The sequence below is a fragment of the Ahaetulla prasina genome, chromosome 7 (genome assembly GCF_028640845.1).
Source record: "Ahaetulla prasina isolate Xishuangbanna chromosome 7, ASM2864084v1, whole genome shotgun sequence".
In the NCBI taxonomy this organism is placed as follows: domain Eukaryota; kingdom Metazoa; phylum Chordata; class Lepidosauria; order Squamata; family Colubridae; genus Ahaetulla; species Ahaetulla prasina.
In genome coordinates, this window is record NC_080545.1 from 91,393,933 (window position 1) to 91,412,879 (window position 18,947).

Consider the following 18,947-nt stretch of genomic DNA (forward strand, 5'->3'; position numbering starts at 1 on the left):
AAGAAGGCCCCAGCTGCGGGGAAAGCGGACGAGGCACAACACTTGTTTGGCATTTAGATACAGAATTTTGGGGTGGATTTTTTAACCCTTAGTGGCGGATGCCCTGATATCCGGGATGTCATTGAGTACCACTGAAAGCCAAGCTAGAAGAAGGTGGAGAAAGAGGATCTGTAAACGTTTTCCCGCGTGTAGCCTAGCAACAAGTCTAGGCAAAGAAACCTCCACCCTCAAAAATAAATACAGCATGGGGGCATCTTCTGCATTTGATTCCTCACTCGTTGTTATGCTACCTTTTCATAGCAGTGACATTACCTGAGCATTGATCTCCTTTAGAAATGAAATGGAACACTGGTATTAAATTTTTTTCCTTGCTCTGCTTAGCTTGTAAAGAAAATTAGATTGTTTTGTCTGAGATATTTTGGTCTCCCTGTAAAAAATCATTCACCAACTTTCTGCTCTGCTTACCTTCAAGATAAGTCATCTGGTACTTTTCTTTTCTTTTTTCTTGTCTTTTCTTGTCTTGTCTTGTCTTTTCCTCCCCTCCTTCTCTCCTTCCTTCCATCCTTCCATCCTTCCTTCTTTCTTTCCTTTCTCCTCCCCTCCCCTTCCTTCTCTCCTTCCTTCCTTCCTTCCATCCATCTTTCCTTTAGTTTATTAAAGTTTAGTTTAGTTTATTAAATTTCTATACCGCCCTTCTCCCAAAGGACTCAGGGCGGTTTACAGCCAACATAAAACAATATACATAAATAGATTAAAAAACACTATAAAAATCTAATTGAAATTTGGCTAAACATTAAAACAGCTAAAAAACAATAGTAAAACCCCAATTAAAAACCATAACACATTAGGCCAGCCCCGCGCGATAAAATAAAAGGATCTTGAGCTCACGTCGGAAGGTCCGGAGGTCGGGGAGTGATCGTAACCCTGGAGGAAGCTCATTCCAGAGGGTAGGTGCCCCCACAGAGAAGGCTCTCCCCCTGGGGGTCGCCAGCCGGCATCGTTTGGCTGACGGCACCCTGAGGAGACCCTCCCTGTGGTAGCGCACAGGTCAATGGGAGGCTATCGGTGGCAGCAGGCGGTCCCATAAATAACCCGGTCCTAAGCCTTTCTTCTCCTCTCCTCTCCCCCTCCCCTCGCCTCCCCTCCCCTCTCCCTCTTCTCCTCTCCTCTCTCCTCCCCCTCCCTCCCCTCCTCTCCCCTTCCTTCTCTCCTTCCTTCCTTCCTTCCATCCATCCATCTTTCCTTTCTCCTCCTCTCCACTCCCTCCTCTCCTTCCTTCTTCCTTCCTCCCTTCCTTCCATTCATCCATCTTTCCTTTCTCCTCCTCTCCTCCCCCCTTTCCTCTTTCCTCTCCCTCTCCCTCCAATCCTCCCCTTCCATAATAATAATAATAATAACAGTAATAACAACAACAACAACAACAACAACAACAACAACAACAACAACGGAGTTGGAACGGACCTTGGAGGTCTTCTAGTCCAACCCCCTGCCCAGGCAGGAAACCCTACACCATTTCAGACAAATGATTATCCAACATTTTCTTAAAAATTTCCAGTGTTGGAGCATTCACAACTTCTGGAGGCAAGTTGTTCCACTGATTAATTGTTCTAAATGTCAGAAAATTTCTCCTTAGTTCTTAGTTCTTCTTTCCATTCATCCATCCATCCATCTTTCTTTTCTCCTCCCCTCTTCCTTCCTTCCTTCCATCCATCCAGCTTTCCTTTCTTCTCTCCTCCCCTCTCCCTCCTTCCCTCTCCTCCCCTCTCCCTCCTCTCCTCCCCTTCCTTCTCCCCTTCCTTCCTTCCTTCCTTCTTTCCATCCATCTTTCCTTTCTCCTCCCCTCTCCTTCCTCTCTCCCTTTCCTTCCTTCCTTCTTCCATCCATCCATCCATCTTTCCTTTCTCTTCCTCTCCCCTTCCCTCTCCTCTCCCCTCTTGTATTAAGCATTTTATTCAAGAAGTAAAGAACAGTATAAAAATGTGACAATAGCTTTTTTTTTTTTTTTAATTTTCCTAATGGCTCCTTTCCCAGTCAGGAATGCATTAATACAACACATTGGCTAGTTTATCCAGAACTCTCTTGTAATCAAGTGCAGACTTGTAGGGCTATGTCTGATTGTGCGCATATTCGTGTGTCGGCAAGTACTACTGTGTGTGTGTGTGTCTATGTTGCTTTAGTTTATATTAGCCCTGGAGGCAGAGTTAACACTTAAAATGGGACAAGAGTGTTTGCAGCCATCAGAGAACTTTCCAGCCAGCTTCAATAACATCACTCTGTTTTTTTCTTTCTTTTTTTGTATATATTTTTTTTTTGGCAGCAAAGACTTCAGTGGAACCATCTGTCTCTCTATTAGTGTTTTGAGTTAGTTCTGTTTTGAAGCTTCTTTGCTTGGCAAAGTCATTTTCATACATGGAACTCTTCTCCTGCTCCTTTTCCCCTTCCTTCCTTCCTTCCTTCCTTCCTTCCTTCCTTCCTTCCTTCCTTCCTTCCTTCCTTCCTTCCTTCCTTCCTTCCTTCCTTCCTTCCTTCCCCCTGGTTCTTTGCCTAAGAATACAATGCAAAAATTCAATTCACCTTCAAAGGCGAAAGAAATGTCTTTGTCATTTAAAAGGGAGAGGAGAAGGTGGCCAATTAAGGCAGTAACAGGATTATTCCAGGGTCATTAAAATTTCTTTGTACAGTATATGCATTTACCTTGGGGTAAACCCCCTTCAATTTTACAGACATCCGCAGGGGCAGTGGTGGGATTCAGCCAGTTCGCACCTATTCGGGAGAACCGGTTGTTAACTTTCTAAGCAGTTCAGAGAACCGGTTGTTGGAAGAAATCTTCTTTTGTTTTCTTCCACTTGACAGAGCTAATCCTGTAAGGAAGGCAGGAAGGAAACATTCTGGTGGTGTTTCTAGACTAACCTTTATTGCCCTGCTTACAGAAACTGCCTCTCTGGTTAACCTGTATTACATTGTAACAGCTAAGGCGAAGCATCCATCGACCTGAATGACGTTGAGTTGACCACGCCCATATGGTCACATGACCACTGAGCCACGCCTACTCAGCTGGTTATTAGGGCAGAAAAGCAGTTGTTAAATTATTTGAATCCCACCACTGCATAGGGGTATACTGTGAGCAGAGCGCTTGGACCATACCGTTCCTGTCCTAATGTTCCCTTTGATTGTATCCAATTTGTATGGTTATTTCATGCTCATACTTATATATACACTGTTGTGTTGGACAAATAACAATAAATAAAATAAAAATGATAGTCGTTAACTCTGCAGGTGCTGAAATGTTTTGGTCAAGTGAAATTGAATTCATACAACCACAATAACATGTCATTATTAAAGAACTGCTCAAATAACAATTCTGCAACACTATTTTTAAAAGGTGCGTGACTCTAAAAATAGAACAGGATGAGGGATGGAGTCAACAAAGGGGAAAAAAATCTTATTCGAGATCCAAATGGACTCAGAATAGATCTGTGTGGTGCTATTGCTCTTTCTGTGGTCCACAGAGGTGGGGATAGTTCCAAACTCGGATTGTCCCAAAAATCAAGGACTGTAATATATTTCCCAATTTCCAATTACCTGTACTACAGTTGTAATCTAATCTACATGAGCCAAAAAATAGGAGAGAATATTAGTAACTCAGGGTTGAATTTCAGTGGGGTCCTTGATGCTGTCTGAGCTTGGTGGTTTTCTCGCAGACGTTTCATTACCCAACTAGGTAACATCATCATTTATATGGCGAGTCATTGGCCCCAATGGAGAGGGTGCGCAACTTGGGCGTTCTCCTGGATGGACGGCTGTCTTTTGAAGACCATTTGACGGCCGTCTCCAGGAGAGCTTTTCACCAGGTTCGCCTGGTTCGCCAGTTGCGCCCCTTTCTAGACCAGGATGCCTTGTGCACGGTCACTCATGCTCTCGTGACATCTCGGCTGGACTACTGCAATGCTCTCTACATGGGGCTTCCCTTGAGGAGCACCCGGAGACTCCAGGTAGTTCAGAATGCACTGCGCGGGTGATAGAGGGAGCCCCTCGTGGCTCCCACGTAACACCTCTCCTCCGCAGACTGCACTGGCTGCCTGTGGTTTTCCGGGTGCACTTCAAGGTTCTGGTAATGATCTTCAAAGCGCTCCATGGCATAGGGCCGGGTTACTTACGGGACCGTCTGCTGCCACCGAATGCCTCTCACCGACCTGTGCGCTCTCACAGGGAGTGACTCCTCAGGGTGCCGTCGGCCAGGCAGTGCCGACTGGCAACGCCCAGGGGAAGGGCCTTTTCTGTGGGGGGCTCCCACCCTCTGGAACGAGCTTCCCCCAGGACTCCGCCAACTTCCTGACCTTCGGACCTTCCGCCGCGAGCTCAAGACACATCTATTCATTTGCGCAGGACTGGACTAGGGTTTTAAATTTTTTAAACGACTAAATTTTAGCTTTGGTTTTAAATTGGGTTTTATTATTTATATGTTATTTTAAATATTTGGCCTTTATAATAAGTTTTTTAGATGAATGTTTTATTTTGTATATTTGTGTGTTTTTATATGGCTGTCCACCGCCCTGAGTCCTTAGGGAGATAGGGCGGTATAAAAGTACGAATAAATAAATAAAAATAAAATAAAATAAATAAATAAATAAATAAATAAATAAATAAATAAATAAATAAATAAATAAAATCAGTGCTAGAAGGAAGTGTGGTTTGGAGGGGAGGAGGAGGACTGTGGGGTCCTTGATATTCTCTCATCTTGGTAGTTTTCTTGCAGACATTTCATTACCCAGCGAGGTAACATCATCAGTGCTAGAAGGAAGTGTGGTTTGTGGGGGGAGGAGGACGACTGTGGGGTCCTTGATGCTCTCTGAGCTTGGTGGTTTTCTTGCAGACGTTTCATTACCCAGCGAGGTAACATCATCAGTGTCAGAAGAGAGCAAACCCCACTCCCGCCTAACACTGATGATGTTGCCTAGTTGGATAAGGAAACGTCTCCAAGAGAACAACCAAGCTCAGAGAGCACCAAGGATCTCACAATTAGGCCTCTCTCTAAAGTTGTTTGTTGACTGTTGCTACTGCTGCTGCTGCAAAAAAAAAAAAGCTTCCCAAATCTTGCTCTGCTATTATATCTCTATTGTATCAAAGGCTAAATGTACACAGACTAAATGTGGCGGAAACCCTTCAGGCTTTCCACCACGTTTCAGGACTTTGGCCACCCCAGGAACTCAACTTCACCCGGTGAAAGAAACATCTCGGGGGGGGGGGAAATCTCTTTCTTTGCCTACGCAGAATTTCATGCAGTCTGTCGTGTCCCTACTCCTCCTCTGACGGCCGGGTCGGGGAAGTCTGTATCAAGCGTGGCCACAAAGCCTCTGCAGCTTTGCCAAAGTTCTGTCAGAGTTCTCAGGGCAGGCAGGAGTCCAAGATGTGACTTCAGCAATCCAAAGTAGAGTTTGCCTGACTCAAAGAATGCCAGAAAGCAGATCCTTTATATAGGCCATGGGGTGTGGCTCCATGACTCAGCACTTATCCAGGCCTGCCCCTCCCTTCCTTTTGCTGATGTCGCCTCTCCATTCTCCGGAAGCGTGGATCCGTCCACCCTCCAGCTGCCAGCAATTCCAGCTCGTGACTGGCTTCATGCTCCTCATGCTCACATGCTGTGGGGGAGGGGTTTATTTGCTCGGTCTGTCCGGGCATGGTGCCAGGACTGGGGGCTGGAGGCATGCCAGGCCATTCGTCTTGCTCCGTCTGTCCAGGCATGGTGCCAGGACTGGGGGCTGGAGGCATGCCAGGCCATTCGTCTGCACTATCAGTCCCTGGCTGAGATAACAGGAGATGAGAGGGGCCCGGGTGCGGAGAGGGGGGCGGGTGAGGCACAACACAGTCAGAACCATGAGCCTCTGGAAGGATACCTGACAACTGCCGACTGAAATCTTAAGGCTACCTGTTAAGCTGTAATATTTGGTTTGATGTTTACCACTTCTTGTCCAGCAGGTCCAAGGTCAGCTACCACCGCTAATGATCCCCGTATTTCCTCCAGACCAGCGAACTCTAGCAGCAGCAGCCCAGCAAGGATTCCTCCTGCCACCTGGTTTCAGCTACAAGACAGGCTGCAGTAAGTTGAGTTCGTTGTTTTCAAGCAGGTGTGATGTGCCTAAAGTGGGCCGTACATGAGCTGGCCTGGGGTAGCAATCAGAGACAGGCCCATCCTCCTTCAAACTGTATATTGCGTGGGTCAGGAGGTGGGCCGAGAAAATATCTGCAGACCTCTCAGGTCCTAGACACAAATGGTTTCAACTCCTCACCTTGGGATGGTGCTATAGGGCAGGGGTCTCCAACCTTGGTAACTTTAAGACTTGCGGACTTCAATTCCCAGAATTCCTCAGCCAGCAAAGTTAGCTGAGGAATTCTGGGAGTTGAAGTCCGCAAGTCTTAAAGTTACCAAGGTTGGAGACCCCTGCTATAGGGTACTGCATGTCAAGACAATGAGACACAGGGTCAGTTTCTTCCCTCGTATCACCACTGGGTGAAAAAAATGCTTTTAAAAGGTAAAAAAAAAAGGCTCTGACGATCCCAGCTGAGTTGCCTGATCGTCAGAGCCTTTTTTTTTTCTTTTAAAAGCGTTTTTTCTACAACCTCTTCGGACAAAGAATTGTAAAAAAATGCTTTTAAAAGGATCTGATGATCCCAGCTGAGTTGCCTGATCGTCAGAGCATTTTTTTTTCTTTTAAAAGCATTTTTTCTACAACCTCTTCGGCGAAAGAGGTTGTAAAAAATGTGCTTTTAAAAGATAAAAAAAAAAGGCTCTGACGATCCCAGCTGAGCCGCACAATTGTCAGAGCCTTTTTTTTATTTTTAAAAGCATTTTTTTACAATCTCTTTGGCCGAATACGCTGTAAAAAAATGTTTTTAAAAATAAAAAAAAATTGTGTGCCACAGCTGATCACCACCCAACCACCCACGCGCGCACTGTTCTACTTACCGCATGCCTCCTTTTGGCATGCACTGCGCGCGCACCTCGCATTTGGTGCCAGCGAACCAGTAGTAAACCAGTTCAGATTTCACCACTGGTAAGCGAGTTAATGTTACTGCTAGCAAACCCTCAGCCTTGAGAATGTGCAACTTCCTGGAGGCAAAAAATTATGAAAATATGTTCCCTGATGTGGGCACACGTATGCTTGTATCGTGTCCCACCCCCCACTCCGACAAATGAGTCAAGGAAGTCCGTAACCAATTTGGCAATGAAGCCTCTGCAGCTTGCCAAGTTCCTCCGAGGTTTATCAGGGCAGGCAGGAGTCCAAGTTGTGACTTCAGCGATAGAGTCCGATATCAGCAAACTCGATAAGACTTTGCTTGACTCAAGGTTGGAATGCCAAAAGCAGGTCATTTATATAGGCTGTGGGGTGTGGCTCCATGACTCAGCATTTATCCAGGCCTGCCCCACCCCTCCTTCTGCTGGCGTCGCCTCTCAGATCTCCGGAAGCGAGGGTCCTCCCACTCTGAATTGTCTTCAGCTGGATCTGCTGGCAGCTTCTGGGAAAGGGAGGGGTCAGAGGGAGTAGGGCCGAGTAATTCCAGCACCTGGTTGACGTCCTGCTCTGATGGCTGAGCCAAAGGAACACACGCTATATGAATGAGGTTTATCGGGCTTGTTCCCCCACTCCTGGAATCCTCTCCAGGCATGGGGCCAGGGCCGGGGGCTGGAGTCATGACAGGCCATTCATCTTCATTATCAGACTCGGAGTCTGATAAAAGGCCCAGTTGGAGACGGGAGGGGCCCAGCTGAGGAGAGGAGGGAGGACGAGTCACAACAGCTTGTCATTTTTCACGGGACATTTGTTATCATTCATTCATTGCTGTTACACACAGATATTTGCCTTGCGATAGTGGTTAATCGGTCACTAGATCAGGGTTGTCGTCTGGAAGCAGCCAATAGTCCTCGACGTACGACCACAACTAAGCCCAACATTTCCATCGTTAAGCAAGGCAGTTGTTAAGCGAATTTGGCCTCATTTTACGCCTTTTCATGCCATGGCTGTTAAGTGAATCACTGCAGTTGCTAAGTTAATAAGACAGCTGTTAAGCGAATTTGGCTTCCCTGTTGACTTGGCTTGTTGCCAAAGGGGGTGGTGGTGTCACATGACCCCGGAACATTGCAACCGTCATAAATATGAGCCAGTTGCCATGCGCCTGAATTTTAATGACGTGACCTGCTGCAAAGGCTATAAGTGTGAAAAAAGATCATAAGTTCCTTTTCCCAATGCTGTTGTAACTTCGAACGGTTACTGGACCAACGGTTATAAGTCAAGGACTAGGTGTATACGAGGTGATAATATGAGAAGGAACATCTGTCCACCTGCAATGTAGCAAAAGAGCAGGGGTAAAATGTAAAATTTGTTACTACCGGTTCTGTGGGCGTGGCTTGGTGGGGGTGGGGAGTAATGTGACTGGGTGGGCGTGGCCAACTTATTTTTTTTTTTACTTTTAAAAGCATTTTTTCTACAACCTCTTCGACCGAAGAAGTTGTAAAAAATGCTTTTAAAAGCCTCTGATGATCAGGCAACTCAGCTGGGATCACCAGAGGAGCCTTTTAAAAGCTTTTCAAGGGTTCTGACGATCCCAGCTGAGTTGCCTGATCGCCAGAACCTTCAGCCGAAGAGGTTGTAGAAAAAATGCTTTTAAAAGGTTCTGACTATCCCAGCTGAGCCGCGCAATCATCAGAAGCTTTCTTTTTTACTTTTAAAAGCATTTTTTCGGCTGAAGAAAAAATGCTTTTAAAAGAAAAAAAAAACCCTCTGATGATCGCGCGGCTCAGCCGGGCATGGGGGGAGGCAGGGATTTTTGCTATCAGTTCTCCGAACCACCTGCCGCCATCGCTACCGGATCAGGCGATCAGGTCCGAACCGGGAGATTTCACCCCTGCAAAAGAGGAAGGGGCTATACATATAAATATAAGTAGGAATATTTTTAATAGAAAGACATTGCAGAGGTTAAATCCAAGCCAACTGAACCAGAGAGATTGGAAATCCAGGCCATTCACCATGCCTCCCAGCCAGCCCTTGCTTGCGATGCCCTCCAACTGAGGAAAGAAAAAGCGAAGAACCCAAGAATTTAGTCAGATGTCCTTCCTAAACCACCTGTTCTGTACTTAATGAAGAGGTTTAATTTGCTCTTTTTGCAAACGACCTCCCAATAACGTGCAAGCACCATTAATCTCAATGGGAGTTCGGTGCATAGATCGAGGCTAACATATGCCTCTCAGTTTATGGACGAAAACAAAGCACAAGTTTACAATGGGTTTAAAGGCTGGAAAGTTGAAGATTAATTCTGGAAGGTTTTGCTTTCAGAGGATTGTCCGTCCGGGTTCTTTTGTGCATGTGCGTCAGGGGTGAAATGCTACTGGTTCGCACTGGTTCGGGCGAACAGATAAGGATAAAAGCTACCAGTTCGGGCGAACTGGTAGGAAAAAAAGCTCCCGGTTTTTCCGAACTGATATTTCCGATGATCAGCTGTGCCACCCAATTTAAATTCACTAGAATTTAAAGCAGGAAATCCTGTTTTCTAGTGAATCTAAATCATGTGGCACAGCTCTTCCTCCCCCCTCACTTTTCAACTTACCTTGTTGACTTTTTCTGCACGTTTGGTGTGCATTGCACATGCGCACGCACAGCGTGTGTTTGGCATGCACTGTGCATGTGCGTGCAGCGTGCTTTTCTTGCACACTGTGCATGCACGGGCAGCAAACCGGTGGCAATCCACGGAGGATTTCACCACTGGTGTGCGTGCATAACAGCAAGTGTGAGTATTTGGACCCTTTTATCTGAACTTTTTATAGATCCTTGCATATTCCTGTCTTTAAAGACACGGATTGTTTAAAATAAAACAAATAACCCAGAAGGAGGGGAGGAAGAGATTGGAGCTGCCTTTGTTTCAGCAAGCAGATTTATCTTGGTTAGGAATTTCATAAAACTGCCTTCATTCATTTCCGGTTATCTAACTCTTCTGACATCAGTTTGCTATCTATCTGAAGCTCTCTTGTTCTGAAAAACTACAGCCTTTGGTCCTTCTCTTTGGCTTTATTATGTCCGCATCAGTATATCATTGACGGATTCATGAATTCGTCAATTGTCTTTTGTTAGCCCAGGATACTTCACTGAAAGCAAATGAATTCATTTTCAAAGCCAAAAAAAAAAAAAAAGAAAAACCAACCAAAAACCCCAACCAAAAAACCTAAGCTAAATGACAAGGCCCATACCATAATGTTACTTTTTAATAGCGTGATGGCGATGATGATTTTTACGGAACTTATGTTTCATATGCCGAACTGCAGGGTGCTTCCATCGATGTCTGTACACTGAGTGAAAAAGTTTGCAGGGTAACAGAATAAAAGCAGAACTGGCGGAATTAAACTCGCCGCAGGACAATTTAACGAATCCATTTAATGATTCAAAATAAATAATATTTTAATGTTGGTCATTCACGTTCCATTCTGTCCCTCCTTTCTTTGCAACCTTTCTCTAACGATTCAATTCCACCGTTTCTTTGATATTAGTGTAATTCTTGTCCCACGGTGATTTGTCCGATGGCAATTTGGCCATGGCAAATTGTGGTAGACCAGGGGTGTCAAACTCGATTTCGCTTAGGACACTATCAGGGTTGTGTTTGACCTCGGTGGGGGGGGGGGGGGAACAGGGTGGGTGTGGCCAGGTTGGGCCTGGCCAGCTCGACATCAGAGCCTCCCTGAATCTCACTTGGCTATTTTGGTAGGGTCTGAAAAAGGCCAAGAATGCGTCCCATTAAGCGGAACTGGCAGATTCAATTAATTCCTTGTTTAACATGGTGTGACACTATGTATAAATGTGTTTGCTTTTCAATTCCAATGTATTAACACCATGGCAGCTGTGTGGCACGTCACACCCAGGAGGCTGACATGATTATTTATTTATTTATTTATTTATTTATTTATTTGATCACCATGGAAATGAAAAAGAAAATGAACCAAAATTTTGTTGTGTTGCCCCTGGGACTCCTTTTTTTTTACAGTGGCCTGTCGGCGAGACGTTCCAGAAGGTTTTACTTCAATTCATTAAGAAAGCTGAATTGGATCAATTTCTCCCTAATGCTAAGTGACAATCAAAAGAACAAAATCATCATACGTTCCACTGCATGTAAAGAGCTCCATAGAAATCAGATCTGATGTTGGGCGGGGGGGGGGGTTTATTTGGAGGCGAGGGTTGAAATCCGGAAGGGATACCGTTTCATGAATAAGGCCTTCACTGTCGTAGAAAGGTTTTTTTCCCCTTCTGCGTTGGTCATCTGAACCTCATCAGCAACAGCACCCATGGCTTTGGAGACCACCTGGAATTCTAAAAGCAGATCAAGATGGGAAACAGTGTTCCATATGTCAATTTGTATATAAAGTACCCAGTATTACTTTTAGATAGGTTGAGGTCCCAAGAATTTTCTGGAATATTAGTAAAAATACATTGCGAGGTGCCAGGACCAGCCTGTTGTGGCCCAAGCCCAAGTAGGTAGTAGTAGATGCAATCAGTTCGAAAACAAACAGGCTTTATGAGAACAGCTGAGAATTAAACTCATTCTCAGCATCGTCCAAACTAAATCAAAGCAAATTCTTCATAATACAATTCTTCAGTCTTCTCACTAACCTTGGTCTAATTAGGAAAACTGCCAAAGGCTTTTCTTGGCAAAAGTTCAAAAGCAGAAGACGCCGACAAGAAATAAATGCAGCAAGACAAGGAGCAATTCTATCAACGTTGTTTTCCGACAAAAAGCCCAAATGCCGTTGCTGGTCTTTTAAGCCTTATGGAAGGGGCCAATCATCTCTTAGCCCTAGTCCCGAGTCGTCCTCTTTGTTTTAGCTGCTCTTGCCTTCTGGCAGCTCTTCTCATGTGTGCATTAGGAACAGGCTCCTCCTGTTCCTCTGCCTCACTACTATCAGCCTCTGGAGACTCCGGAATCCACACATCACTCCCAAATGCCCCTGCCCCCACCTCTGCCTCCGATGCAGAGCCCTCATCCGGGCCTTCCCCAGACTCCAGGACTGGTCCATGTTCTTCCTCAGCCTCATCGCTGTCCGACTCTGTTGCCAGCTCCGCAGGCAGACCACAACACAACCATATCAGGTCCCTAAGCCTGATGTGAAGTCTACTGCTCCTTCAAAAATTGTGAATGGTTTAATGATTTTATAATTTTAGAGGATAAGTGAAATAGATGGTTAGGAATTATATTAACCACAGTCAGGTGGGAAGAATCAGATTCACATGTTGAGTTCTAGTTAAGCTGCTTTGTTATTCATGCCTATAACAAGAATCTAGTTAATGACAGCACTAAACTGGGGCTAGATAAGAGTTAATGGAATTCAAGAAGGGTTGGACTTAAACTCCTTGTGAAGAAATAACGGCTCTAGGCTGATTGCTCTCTTGACTCTGCTCACAGGCTTTCCCTGTCCTTCTCCTTAAATTATAGCAGTACATCTGCTATATTTTCATTTACTTTTCCTTTCTATCCTAATACAGTACTTAACTACTTTCTGGAGAGTAATCTTGTTTTTTCCATCCCTAGCAAATAAAGATTGCATAGCTCTTATGGTGGAACATTAATCTCTTGGCAGGAAAGTTTGCTTGCTAAGTTAGTTAGTTAGTTAGTTAGTTAGTTTCTTCCTTCCTTCCTTCCTTCCTTCCTTCCTTCCTTCCTTCCTTCCTTCCTTCCTTCCTTCCTTCCTTCCTTCCTTCCTTCCTTCCTTCCTTTTTACTTACTATCTTGCATGCATGATTCTGGGTGGCTTACAAGGTTAAAACATAAACAATGCCAAGAACCTTACTATACAATCAATGGGAGAGCACAATCAATTAGCAACCATAAAACCATTTTATAAGCTCTGTACCACCACTGTTGTAGAAAGCTTTTTATCTTTCTGTATTGGTCATCTGAACGTCATCAGCAGCAGCACACATGGCTTTGGAGACCACCTAGAATTCTAAAAGCAGATCAAGACGGACTGATTGCCAGGCCAAATGGCAAAGCCATGTCTTCAGAACATTCCAGAAGACCCTGATAGAAAAACGCCCACACAGCATGAACAAACGAGATGATACCTCCCACCTACCAGCCATTTGGAAACCTGCCCTTATTGACAAACGAGTCCCTAACATGAGGAATGACACCAGATCCACACTCACGAGGTCCACACAGGATGTCACCACCACACATCCACCCAGAAAGCAGACCCAAACCGACACTGATCATGAAGCACGACCCAGGACCAGAAGCCAGACCGCAGCTGCAACATTAGCCATTTCAAACCCCTCCAATCCATACATGCAGCAGACTGACACCCACTATGAAGATGTAGCATGACTACAAAGCCAAACAACAGCTATGCAGCTCACCAGCTCAAATCCCTCTGCAACACAGACTAAACTGAGCACAACCAAGCCCCCACCCAAACAGGACACACCCCCATCCAATCAGAGCACAAAAAAAACCCCATCCAATCAGAGCACAGCCAAACTCCCACCCAATCAGCTCAAACCCCCACTAGCAGTTAAAAGGAAGAAACAGCTGCGATCACACACTGCTCCCAGAAGCACGAAGCTGAAGCCTGAAGATGACGAATAAGACTTCGTCGAAACGTCGCCAAGACACTTCCAATTTTACATGGGAGAAAACCCGAACAACCAAAGACCTACATACAAACACCCGTGAAAACCTCAGAAAACAAATAAATAAATATATATATATGTACACGTTTGGGGGTGTGTGTGTGTGTGTTTTCTGAGGTTTTTGTGGGTGTTTGTATGTAGGTCTTTGGTTATTCGCGTTTTCTCCCGCGTAAAATTGGAAGCTTCTTGGTGATGTTTCGATGAAGTCTCATTTGTCATCTTCAGGCATCAGCTTCGTGCTTCTAGGAGCAAATTTGCTCCTAGAATATATAATATATATATATATATATATATATATAATATACATATATGTTTTCTGAGGTTTTCGCGGGTGTTTAACATAACATAACATAACATCAGAGTTGGAAGGGACCTTGGAGGCCTTCTAGTCCAATCCCCTGCCCAGGCAGGAAACCCTACACCATCTCAGTCAGATGGTTATCCAACATTTTCTTAAAAATTTCCAGTGTTGGAGCATTCACAACTTCTGAAGGCAAGTCGTTCCACTTATTAATTGTTCTAACTGTCAGGAAATTTCTCCTTAGTTCTAAGTTGCTTCTTTCCTTGATCAGTTTCCACCCATTGCTTCTTGTTCTACCCTCAGGTGCTCTGGAGAACAGCCCAACTCCCACTTGTCTGTGGCAGCCCCTGAGATATTGGAACACTGCTATCATGTCTCCCCTAGTCCTTCTTTTTGTTAAACTAGACATACCCAGTTCCTGCAACCGTTCTTCATATGTTTTATCCTCCAGTCCCCTAATCATCTTTGTTGCTCTTCTCTGCACTCTTTCTAGAGTCTCAACATCTTTTTTACATCGTGGCGACCAAAACTGGATGCAATATTCCAAGTGTGGCCTTACCAAGGCATTATAAAGTGGTACTAGCACTTCACGTGATCTTGATTCTATCCTCTGTTTATGCAGCCCAGAACTGTGTTGGCTTTTTAACAGCTGCTGCACACTGCTGGCTCATATCTAAATGGTTATCCACTAGGACTCCAAGATCCTCTCACAGGTACTACTATTGAGCAAGGTACCACATATACGGTACTGGTGCATTTTGTTTTTGGCCTAAATGTAGAACCTTACTTTTTTCACTGTTGAATTTCATTTTGTTAGATAGCGCCCAATATTCAAGTCTGTCAAGATCTTTCTGTAACTTGAGCCTATCTTCTGGAGTGTTGGCTATTCCTGCCAGCTTGGTGTCATCTGCAAATTTGATGAGTTCCCCATCTATCCCCTCGTCCAAGTCATTGATGAAGATGTTGAAGAGTACTGGGCCTAAAACAGAGCCTTGGGGTACTCCACTGCATACTTCCCTCCATGTGGATGTAGTTCCGTTGAGGACTACACGTTGAGTGCGGTTGGTCAGCCAGTTACGAATCCATCTGGTGGTGGTGCTGTCTAACCCACAGTTTTCTACTTTATCTAGTAGTAGGTTATGGTCTACTTTATCAAATGCTTTACTGAAGTCCAAGTAAATTATATCAACAGCATTCCTCTGGTCTACTAGTTTTGTCATTTTGTCAAAGAATGCGATAAGATTAGTCTGGCATGATCTGTTTTTGACAAACCCATGCTGGCTTTTTGTTATTACTTTGTTTGCTTCTAGGTGTTCGTGATTCGTTGCTTGATTATCTTTTCCAGAATCTTCCCCGGTATTGAGGTCAGACTGATAGGTCTGTAGTTTCCTGGATCTGTTTTTTTTCCTTTTTTGAAGATGGGAACTACATCAGCTCTTTTCCAGTCCTCTGGCAGCTCCCCTGTGCTCCAGGATCTTTGAAAGATATAGTTCAGTGGTTCTGAGATCACGTCTGCCAGTTTCTTCAGAACCTTGGGGTGTAATCCATCCGGTCCTGGTGATTTGAACTCGTCTAGGGTAGACAGGTGTTCACTTACCATTTTCTTCCCTATTTTAACTTGTGTTTCTAATCTGTTTTTTGTAGTGCTGTTTTTGATAGGTTGGATTGTTTTTTCCTTTTGTGTAAAGACAGATGTAAAATATGAGTTAAGTAGATCTGCTTTCTCCCTGTTGCTTGTCATCTTCTTGCCACTTTCTCCCAGCAATGGGCCAATTGTTTCCTTGACTTTTTTCTTGTTTTTAACATGTTGGAAGAAGCTTTTTTTATTATTTTTTACTTTTGTCGCTAGCCTTTGTTCATTGTGAGCCTTAGCTTTCCTCACTTCATCTTTACAGGCTCGGGCTATTTGCTGATATTCTGCCTTAGTTATTTGCCCCTCTTTCCACTTTTTATATTTGTCCTTTTTGTCTTTCAATTTGTCAGATAGTTCTTTATGCATCCATGCTGGTTTCTTTTGTGATCTACTATTTTTCTTCTTCATGTACATGTTTGTATGTAGGTCTTTGGTTATTCGGGTTTTCTCCCACGTAAAATTGGAAGTGTCTTAGCGACGTTTCGACGAAGTCTCATTCGTCATCTTCAGGCTTCAGCTTCGTGCTTCTGGGAAGCTGAAGCCTGAAGATGACGAATGAGACTTCATCGAAACGTCGCCAAGACACTTCCAATTTTACACGGGAGAAAACCCGAATAACCAAAGACCTACATACAAACACCCGCGAAAACCTCAGAAAACAAATCTATCTATCATCTATCTATCTATCTGTCTATCTATCTATCTATCTATCTGTCTGTCTGTCTGTCTGTCTGTCACTGGAATTAGTTAAAATTCTTATTCTGTCTTCTCTCTCCTCTCTCTCTCTCTCTCTCTCTCTCTCTCTTTAAAGAGATACTCTCTATTATCTTGAAAGAAAAAAGGGAAAAAAAACAAAAACACTGCCACAAATAATTTAGCATTAAATGAGTTCCTATTTTAGTCTACTCTGAAATAAGTTCTTTAAAGTCCTGCTGATTTCAGGGAGAAAATTAAATATTTCTTGTTTGGTTAAAAGCTGAGTCAGATCACAGCAGTCTGACGTTAATGGACAGGAAGGCTGTTATCCCTTTGATTCCAAGTGCATTAGGAAGGCAGATACAGAATCCTTGTATAATCAGCACATTTTATTTTTCTTACACGGCAAATTAGTGCAGGTAGAAATTACTTTTTTTAAAAAAAAAATTACTTAAAAACTTAAAAAGAAATTTACCAAAGTTCAGATGATAAAATATCTAATTACTCCTTAAAATTGGCACAAGACAATGCACTGAAGTTAAATCGGTTTAATGAACGCTGGACCACTTGCTGGTTTTCTTCACATCCCTGAGATCTAATTGCTTGATTCATTATTGATCAAATTTTTATGCCACCTATAAGGTGACTCTGGATGGCTTGCAGGTTATATACACATAGAAAAATAATAATAGAATAGAATAGAATAGAATAGAATAGAATAGAATAGAATAGAATAGAATAGAATAGAATAGAATAGAATTTTTATTGGCCAAGTGCGATTGGACACACAAGGAATTTGTCTTGGTGCATATGCTCTCAGTGTACATAAAAGAAAAGATAATTTAAAAAATTACACAAATTAAGATGTTAAAGCCAACACTGAAACCAGAACTAAATGATGGACAGGACAGGGGTGAGGTCTTCTTACCCCATCAATCATCTTCAGTGGTGAGTGGCCCCCCTCAGGGTCCCAAACCAATTGGCAAAGTCAAATTTTAATATACTTCTGGAAGGCCAAATGGGAGGGGGCAGTTCTTAGATCTGGTGGTAGAATGTTGCCACACGGATGGAGCCACAGCAGAAAAGTCTCTTCTCCTTGAACTCACCAGCTGGAATTTCTTAGCAGATGGGATCCATAGCAGGACTCTTCCACTGGCAGGAATAGGGCAGGCTAGTCCCATTGGGGAGACAGGGCTCCTCTGATACCTGGCCCCATGCCATGTAGGGCTTATGTTGTTGTTGTTAGTTGCGAAGTCATGTCCGACCCATCGCGACCTCATGGACAACATTCCTCCAGGCCTTCCTGTCCTCTACCATCCTCTGGAGTCCATTTAAACTCATGCCTACTGCTTCAGTGACTCCATCCAGTCACCTCGTTCTCTGTCGCCCCCTTCTTCTTTTGCCCTCAATCTTTCCCAGCATTAGGCTCTTCTCCAGTGAGTCCTTCTTTCTCATTAGGTGGCCAAAGTATTTGAGTTTCATCTTCAGGGTTGATCAGGGTTGATCTCCTCTAGAACTGACTTGTTTGTTCGCCTTGCAGTCCAAGGGACTCGCAGGAGTCTTCTCCAGCACCAGAGTTCAAAGGCCTCAATTCTTTGGCGCTCAGCCTTTCTTACGGTCCAACCTTCACAGCCATACATTGCAACTGGGAAAACCATAGCTTATGTGTATGTATGTAATTCAACGAATCAATTTTTGCAAATAATAATAATAATAATAATAATAATAATAATAACAACAACAACAACAACAACAACAACAACAGTAAAAATGACAATCCAAACTGCCGGCTTTGTAACAACAAGGTCGAAACTGGAAAACCAAAGCTTTGCATGGACAGCACTTGAAAAACATTGAAGGAAAATGTGATGACAACTTGACATGGGCCTGGCTTAAGATGGAAACCATCAAGAAAGAAACGGAAGATTTAATACTCGCTGCTCAAGAACAAGCACTACAAACTAATGCCATGAAAGCAAAGATACAAAAATCCATCGACAATCCAAACTGCCAACTTTGCAACAACAAAGTCGAACCTGTTTCACACTTAATATGTGAGTGCAGCAAAATCGCACAAACTGATTACACAGATAGACATGATCAAATTAGTCCACTGGCCACTATTGTAAAAAATACGACATACCTGTATCCGAAAAATCATGGGAGCACAAAATGGAAAAAGTTACCGAAAATGAGATGGTGAAGATCTTGTGGGATTTTCGAATACAGATGGATCGTCATTTGGAACACAACACACCAGATATCATGTTTGTTGAGGGCCGAAGCATACAGTTTATTGATATTGCTGTACCAGGAGACGCCAGAGTCGAAGAAAAAGAACTGGAAAAAAATCACAAAATATCCCGACCTGACCATCGAAACTACATGGCTATGGATGTAACAATGATACCCATTGTTATTGGGGCACTTGGTACCATGTCCAAGAATTTTACAAAACACATCAAGAAATTGCAGCTTCCTGCAATAACACCAGAGGAACTGCAAAAAACTGCACTACTTGGAACATCATATATTTTAAGAAGATACTTGGTTGATACCTAGGACACTGGCAGCAATCTGTATCAACCATTAGCACTAGTCAATGGTATTTGTGATGCCTTTTTGAATGTTCAGTTGACTGAATTGCATGTTT

At 43.7% G+C, this 18,947-nt stretch overlaps 1 protein-coding gene across 3 annotated transcripts in view; it reads left to right on the plus strand.

Annotated features, from left to right (window-relative positions):
• SOX5 (SRY-box transcription factor 5) overlaps positions 1 to 18,947 on the plus strand; it is a 623,404-nt gene that overhangs the window by 391,090 nt on the left and 213,367 nt on the right. For 2 of the 3 annotated variants that reach the window (XM_058191771.1, XM_058191772.1), the window contains exon 7: positions 5,977 to 6,097. In XM_058191771.1, the coding sequence (XP_058047754.1) occupies positions 5,977 to 6,097 (121 nt within the window). Of the gene's footprint in view, positions 1 to 5,973; positions 6,098 to 18,947 lie in introns of all 3 variants that reach the window. The other variant, XM_058191770.1, reaches the window with a different exon arrangement.